This window comes from Thunnus albacares, chromosome 3, assembly GCF_914725855.1.
Source record: "Thunnus albacares chromosome 3, fThuAlb1.1, whole genome shotgun sequence".
Classification (NCBI taxonomy): domain Eukaryota; kingdom Metazoa; phylum Chordata; class Actinopteri; order Scombriformes; family Scombridae; genus Thunnus; species Thunnus albacares.
The window spans coordinates 22,658,305-22,666,793 of NC_058108.1; the positions used below are offsets into that span (position 1 = coordinate 22,658,305).

The 8,489-nt window shown below is 38.9% G+C and overlaps 1 protein-coding gene across 1 annotated transcript in view; it reads left to right on the forward strand.

The window, feature by feature from the left end:
• The window catches only part of gstcd (glutathione S-transferase, C-terminal domain containing), a 47,957-nt gene extending 39,911 nt beyond the window's left edge, over positions 1 to 8,046 (forward strand). The window contains exons 10-12 of the mRNA XM_044347053.1: positions 2,049 to 2,079; positions 4,106 to 4,175; positions 7,672 to 8,046. Coding sequence (XP_044202988.1) covers positions 2,049 to 2,079; positions 4,106 to 4,175; positions 7,672 to 7,862 — 292 coding nt within the window. The 3' untranslated portion in view covers positions 7,863 to 8,046. The remainder of the gene's footprint in view (positions 1 to 2,048; positions 2,080 to 4,105; positions 4,176 to 7,671) is intronic.
• Positions 8,047 to 8,489: the final 443 nt, after the last annotated feature.

Here is an 8,489-nt window from a genome sequence, read left to right on the forward strand (position 1 = left end):
TGTGTGTGTGTGTGTATTGTTTATGTTCACAAAGTACCAGAGTTCAACAGTCTGATGTCTCGTGGATAGAGAATGTCTCTGAACCTGCTGGATCTTGCTCTGATTCTTCTATACCGCTTGCCCGGTTGTAGCAGTGAAATGAGTCTGTAGCTGAGGTAGTTGGGGTGCTTGATTATTCTCTGCAGGGCTTTGCGGCCCTGCTTGGAGCTGCTCCCATACCATGCCATGATGCAGCCAGAGTGGACACTCTCAGTGGTGCATGTGTAAAAGTTGCAGAGTATCCTCCTGTCCATTCCAAACTTCCTCAGTCTCCTGAGGAAAAAGAGGCGCTGGTTTGCAGTCCTCACCATCGATTCAGTATGAGTTGACCGCTTTAGATCCTCACTGATGTGGACCCTGAGGAACCTGACTCTGCTGCTGACTTTCTCCATAGGTGCCTCCTGAATGTAAATGAGAATGTGTACCCTCCTGAAATCCAACACCATCTCCATGGACTTGCAGACGTTGAGATGGAGGTTGTTGTTCTGACACCATGATGTCAAGGTTCTTACCTCGTCTCTGTAGGCTGACTGATCATTCCCCGTGATCAGGCCGATGACGATGGTGTCATTCACAAATTTAATGATGTTAAGTTAACTTAATGACAACGTTATTAGCATAACTTTTTGTAATTTGTAGTATACTGTGTTATATTTGTGAAATTAAATTTTAAATATTCTACTGTTTATATGATTATTAAACACCATTTTATCATGTGTCTGGTCAGATGTGTTGACCGTATTATCTCTTTTACTCTCATTTTACTCAAATGAGTCAGATATTAGCAACTGAATATTAGCTTTGACACTGAATTTAGCTAACTACATAACATGTAAATATTAGTGACAGCTAAGCTCAACATAAAAAATAGTTTGTGTGGTGCAACCTGTTTTAATTTATTGATGCTAATTCTAGTAAATTTAGTGAACACTGACTTTATAACCATACAAAGTTTGAAGTCAGGAAGAAACAACATAAGTTTGTTTGTTGTCACTGTAATGTGAATGTTTGGATTCATTTCACTGCTGAATTAACTAGTAGCATGAAGTATAGATATTGTTACTATGGAGACCTGGAATTTAATATACCTTGCACATTGGTGTAGAGCAGTGGGCAAACTGTTGATTGTTTGCAGTGTTCTGATATGTGATTTTTAAGGAACCCCTCCCAGCAAATATTATCTGCGGCTGTGGTATTACTGACCCTAAAATTGTGCCTTGAGGCAGACCCTCAGTCTACAGTATAAATATTTAGGAGTGTTCACATACTTCATTTTTCCTCTGCTCACTTTTGCTAACTTGACACTTAAACCCCCCAGACTCCTCGTAAAATATTAAAGAATGACAAAAAAAAAAAAAAAAAAGTTTGCAGCTGTAACGTACAACAAGAAGTTGTGTTTCCGGAGGGCAGTCATGCGGTGTTAGGGCCCTTTGCACCTGACTGTGTCAATCTTCGTCTTGCTACTTTTAGTGTTTTCCCCCTCAGGTCATGTTCCAGGTACTCGTGGATATTCTGCAGGTGTCGACATTCCAGACAGTTCACAGGTTTTAATGAGCTGTGAAACTGCCCATTTCATTAAGGCCCTAACAGTTCAAGTTAAACTTAGGACTTCTTTCCGTTTGACCTGGATGGCCTCCTAACCCTCTTCATGTTGATTTTTAATTAGCTCTAACCAAGATCTGACTGCATTTAACCATCACAAACAAACGGCCTCTGTTCCCATGTCATAGTAAAACCCTTGTTTTTATAAAAGACCTTCTTTCCCAGAGAGAAAGTGGTTAATTTTAGAGAAAATGCATGTTTGAATTTTGTTGAGCTTCAGATTAAGTGATATATATTCCCAGGTTGTTTGTAAAGAGATTTTCCTTAAAAATAAAATCTCTTTACCAGACCTAAGCGAATATACAGTACATAAAACAAATAAATGTTTATATATTTTGCTCTTATGTCTTAATCACTTCACTGTAACATCAAAATATCTTGTTTTTTTTCTGTTTCTTTTTTAACAGCAAAAGATTCCAAGAGACTCTGACTTATAAGGTAGGCTTTTAAATGGGTTGAAATCCCTCTTTTCCATTTGTTATTTATTTGCACTGAAGCAAAATACCAAGTACAGAATATTAAATTACACCAAGTCAATTTTTACTTTCGATTCATTTCACTGTGTGCACATCTAAAGACTCCTTCATGGGTCATGACTTGTTTTTTAAAAATCTTGTTCATTAGAGTCTTACGTACTGTGTTACAACACAATGAGACAAGTTTTTCTTTTCCACTAATTGCATCTTAATTGAGATACTGGTGCTTCAGTAGAAGTAAAATGAATCAGAAGGATTTAGTTAAAAATTTATAGATGTACATGTCTGGACCTAGAGAGCGATGACCCAATGAAAGGTGAAATTGCTTTCTCATACCACAATTGTCAACACAAAGCAAACACAGCAGCCTGTTGAGCTTCTGACAAATGTTTAGACAAATAAGAAACAAATTGACAAGCAGAGACACACTTGGATTGGGTTGCACCATCTATTCGTAAATTCATTACTAAGTTGGTGTACAAAGTCCATCCTATGTTTTTAGTAACTACTAGCTAGTGAACCAGTGACTTCCAATCAAAAGCGGTCAACTATATTAAAAGGATGTCACTTTTGCATCACAAGCTATAGCATAACTTCCAACAATTTTATGGAGGCATATTAAACTTAACTGCTATTCCTGTGTAAATGTAGGTTTTACTTTATTTTATTTATATATACATACATGGAAAAATATGTGCATTTCAGAGTTAATAGTGTTGAATGAATTGGAAATATGTTAACCTAGCTGCAGTTGTTAGATGATTGAGCAGAGAGTTATTAGCATAATGTTTCATAATTATTAGTATCCTGTATTATTTTTGTGAAATTCAATATTAAACATTCCCTGTGTAGGTAATTATGAAACACCAATTTATCAATTTCTGCATGTTTCTATGATATTGCTTTCCTTTGTTTCATTTATTTTATCAAACATTAAGAATTAATGAGATCACTGTGCTCATCACTGTCTTGGAAGCAAAGTTTTCCCAGGCAGTTACCAGTGGGAGGCTCACACCCTCCAGTCTCTCAATCCCTTATCGCTCAGCACAGACACAGCACTGTGCTCTGGGAGGGCCCCTCCTATGATGATGTATGGGACCTGTCAGTGCCCCTGGGGAGAATCTCTGCAAAAGTCGCTGCAGGTCCTAGCCATGGCAACCTCAAGAGTTGACATGTCACAACATCGGACCACCTCTAACTGTCTTTTGTGCGCTGGAAAGAAACAGATTTTTACTGACAGGGCTTTCGATGCATAGAGGATTATGTAGTATTTACAAGACACTGCGCAATTGTACATTTCTGTGAAAGTGAGATGTGATTTTTCTGCCATTTGTCCAAAAGCCCAGTGAGCAAAAGAAATCACAATTGCCATATTTTCTGTTTGGAAATAAGAAGCTTTATAGAAGAGCAGGAAAAATCTATATTCTGTTTAAACCAACAGACACATTATCTGCCACTTTAAACTTGAGCTCTAAATCTCCCTTGTCTCCTCCTATGGTTTTGCTTTCAGTAATCATGGTTGGTATTTGCCATTCTTTTGGCCTCCCTGAGCAAAACCCATTTGCTGGTGTGTCTGCTCTCAAACCCCTTGCCGGCACTTGCAGAAATAAAATCGACAATACATTGTTTTATAGCAGAACCTTAGTTGTCCTTCCTGAACTACAGTAGTTAAACAGAATGACAGCACACTGACAAATGGTGTATCGCTGGAATAAAGGGCTAATGGTGTGAGATATTGGTGCTCAGCGCTAACTTTAAGCACCTGCTCCGTGGCCTTGCATTCAGCGTCAACCCCGTAGAGTGAAGAATGGAATCAATTTAAGTGGAAGCAGGTTAGAGATGACTAACCGCTCTCCCGAGTCACTTGTTCGGTGAACTGTAGCGAGGTAAACACAGGACGGAAAAACTTGTCCTGTGGTGAGAAATAAATTACCAGGTTTCATCTGGAATGTAAAGTTCATGTATACATTCTCTGTCCTTTATTTCAGGAACACATGATCCTGTGCCGCTTTGCAGACCAAACTGCTGTCCAGCTCCCTCCTGAGAGGCGACTTATAGGTACTGCTCATAATCTTCCACCTTATACCTAAACAATTACCTACTGTACCTGTTACTGTTATGTCTGACAATAGAGATGCTTAATATATTGATATTTATGAGGAGTTTTTTCGGTTGTAATGGCACAGCATTTTTTTAAATCTGAATTTTTATACTACATTTTGTTATTTAAATTTAGGACCCATTTATCCTAAAATACGTGACCTTGCCAGCTCAGAATCTCAGTGCCAATTTTTCAGTGTGAAGAACATTAGCGTGTCAAATTGACATGTGATTTTTTTTTTCCCACACCTAAATAGTTTTCGTAGTACATATTGATGTTTTAAAAATGTCTTCTGAGATTTATTACTCTCTGACTTTCTTGCTTCGTTCTATATTTTCAAAAGGTCTAGACTTTTGTGAAAGGTGAAAAATGTTAATGCAAGGATTTCTACAGTGCGACAAAACAGCTGCAGTGAACAGCTGCCGGATCAGGGTTGTCAGATTCAGAGGGAAGTATTTTGTCAGACTGAAACCTCCAGGCCTGCGGTGAAGCTCACTACAGTGTTTCATTATGTTGAGGACTCTCTTCACCCTGATAGCTCTCCAGCTTATCAAAGCCTCACTCTGAATCTGAGGAGGCTCCCCGATGCCTCGTCAGTCTGAAGCCCTTTCATATGTACCTGACACCACCTGTCACCGTGATTTCTGTTTTATATCACTTAACAGGGCTCAATCTCTCCCACTAACATTTTCTAACCATGTTGGATCTCATCTCTCCAGAACCTGCCAGTGTGACTGTGTCCATATAGGCAGCACGGCAGACCAAAGCTCCCATTTACTGTCTGCCACCTGCTACCTAACTGCTAAACTGCATGATACATTTGAAGTCTGTCCTATAGGAAATCCTAATAGACAAGTGCCATAATCAGCACATAATACGTGTTACTGTTGGGAACATACAGGAAATGGACCATAACAGGAACATCTTACAATTGGTGAATAAATACAGTAGCCCTAAAATAAATACTGTTTTGTAATGGTTGTAATTAGAGCCTGACTGATATAACGGCATGCTAATCTCACAATGTTGGTTTAGCTATACTGCATTGTTATCAGCATGTACAGAAGGGTGACACATTTAAAAGGGAAGTGTGCCTTTTTTACACATCAAAGTCTGTCAACAGGTCTTGGTTTGAAAATGAAAAAAATCTAGGGATGTGGAGTTAGGCAAATCCAAAACATGTTTTGACATAGTACGATTTATACATGAAGCAGTGTCAAGGTGTTTTACAGACATTTAAAAAGACAAGCAAACAAGTGAGGTTATTAGACCTCTGTAGTCGACTCCTCTTCTCTGTCTTAGCCCAGCAGCTCAAGGCTACATTAGCCGCTGGTAAGGTAACCATATCCTTCTCCAGCTCATCCGAGATTTCCGCTGGCCGAGCCATCTGCCTTCCAGTTGGCTCCTCGTTCGCTTGAATAGGGATAAAATAATTTAATCATGCAGCTCTTTTAGGCTTTCCAAATGTTACTGGAATGAATGGATCGAATTCTGATAATTAAAAAAAGTATTCACTGTTTTACAGCCACTCCTTTTCCAGTGATTATGTATGGGAAAAATGCTTTTTGGCCAGCGTGCATTACATGACAGACCTGGAAGTTGTAATTACACGGTCTGGCCACTGTGTCAAATTGGCTTCACAGCCCGGCACTGTTCCTGGGGGTTTGCATAACACACCCGAATCCCCTGCCAAACAGTCATCAGGCGAGTTGCACTGTGGGTAAAATAGGCACCAGGATTTGAAAAGAAAGAAGAATGCATGGAATAAAAAAATATAAGTCATATTTTTGATACTTTTGTTTAACTGTTCATTGTGAGTCTGACAGTACAGTATGTTTAATGTTAAATCAGTGACGTACTCTTTTAAGGAATATCAGAACTGCCATTGTGAGTCTCTGGAAACACTTCAGTGCACCTTGGCATAGTTTCACCAAGTCACTGGATCTCTACTGGAGGGATGAAAACCATTCTTCCAAGAGATATTCCCTTATTTAGTGGTTTTTTTGGGGTTTTTTTTCTAGTGTCTCGTTTAGTGGAGACCACTGTCTAAATTCTCCCCTCCCATAGGTGTTCAGTTCAATTGGGCTGAAATCTGGTAACTGCATATGAATCACATCATTGTAATTTTAATCAAGCCATTCAGTGACCTCCTTGTGCCCTGTGGATAGGGACACTGTCATCCTGGAAAAGATCATTCCTGTCAGGACAGAAATGTTTCATCCTTGGATAATGTCAATATCTCCTCATCTTGACATTTTGGTCAAAAATTGAGGTCAACTAGGCCTGTTATGTATTTTTATACATGTAACAGTGCATGACGGATGTTAATTTTGTCCTTTAGTACATACAGTGTGTGGGGAAGCATTTGCAAACATGGTGAATGTTCTTCTATTTTTTTATTCAGGTTTTTGCCTTATTTTATATGTATGTTGGCAGATGTGCAAAAAGAAATTGCAGTGTGTATATTTGACAGGTTTTAATATACTTCAAGTCTGATTATTGTTGTTTTTTTATTTGTTACAATATTTACATTCACTAGGTTAGTGTTCACAATTTGCTGTGTAGTTACTGACAAATTTGATGACAGTTTACTAACTGTAAAATATCCTGTCAAATATTTTAAAGTATCTGTGTATGTGTGTGTGTGTTTGTGTGTTTGTGTGTGTGTGTGTGTGTGTGTGTGTGTGTGTGTGTGTGTGTGTGTGTGTGTGTGTGTGTGTGTGTGTGTGTGTGTTTGTGTGTGTGTGTGTGTGTGTGTATGTGTATCTGTCCATAACTAATAGCAGCATACTACTGGACCCATCAGCCTAATATTTTTTGTGCACATTTATGTCTGTATGCTCAAGGACCTCTCGTGGTTGCGGTGATTCATAATTTTTGAAAAACCTATTTTATAATGCCATTCCTTATGAGCCCATCGTAAAGCTTAGACTTTCATCTTTTCAGCAGTCTTCACCATTTTACATTATATATTATGACATAGCAAAAGGCATTTCATGCAATCAGCTAGGCTAAAAACAAGGCTTACCTGATCTGTTGTTGTTAGGCTCAAAATCTGACCTCCATAGAATAGTTTGGTCTTATCTTGAACCGGATCATCTGCGGATTAATTCCATACCCGATATGTTATGATCCACTAAAGTTAGGCACAATAAGATGAATAAAACCCTGTTTCTGTTATCGTCGCCGCCATCTTGACTGCACAGACGTCTGATCTGCACTCTACTGAGTGCACTCTTCGAGCTTTAAATATCCATTTTGCATCAGCCTTAAATAGTCTAATATTTCAATATTCAGTGTTGATTGAACTCTAAAATCAGTGTCTCTCTTATTTTATTCCTCCCTGTAAGAACAATCAGGTAAAATTTGGAAGAGATTATTTAGTAAATGCTTGATAATGTCTCTTTTTGTGGATGATATAATGTTATCATTTTTCTTTGTGTGTCACACCAGGTAAGCAGTGTATGGGCCTGGTAGACTTGGACCGCTCATGGGCAGCAGAGACACATGGGTACTCAGTGCGGGTGATGACCATGGAGCCTGAGAGTTGCTCACCAAAGAACAACATGCTGGTGGGAAGGTCGCCACAGAAGAGTGGACTAGATGAGGGTGCTAGCCATGTGGAAGCACTGGCGCATAATTAGAACCACAAGCACCAGTGTACAGCACAGCATCTTCAGTGTCCCCAGAGTCTGATAAAGTACCCAGCATCTGTGGCACCTGGCTTTGCCATGACAGTGCTGAGAATGCAATTGTTTTTTATCCACTGGCAACATTGTCTTTTTATTTATTTTTTACCTCTGAAATAAAAGAGATGTTTGCTTTTTATTTCTGGACTATCACAAGTCATCTTCTAAGATCTCTTTCAGACTGAAAGTTTAAGTTTATTTTATTAATTACACATGTGGAAGAGTGCTCTCTGAGAAATACTCCACTCCTCATTCAGATACTCTCAATTATTAGGCGCCAAGTTGTATAAGAAGAGCTCAAGTCTCTCACCAGCCTCTCACTATTTTATGTTTGTATATTTACCTAAACTGGGTGATCAAGCTGTCAGCATAAACAGAAGCAGCAGGAATTACACACCCACATTGTGAATTAAGTACATATTCTTCCACATGCTGTTTTTGCAAATAGTCTGTATATGGCCCTCTGTGATAGAACCCCGCAGTGAGCTCCCTCAGCTGCCAGGTATTAACAGAAAAAAGAAAAATTCAACACTAAGTAGTCATCTGCACTTAAAGATGAGATGGGGAATTATCTACCTCTCC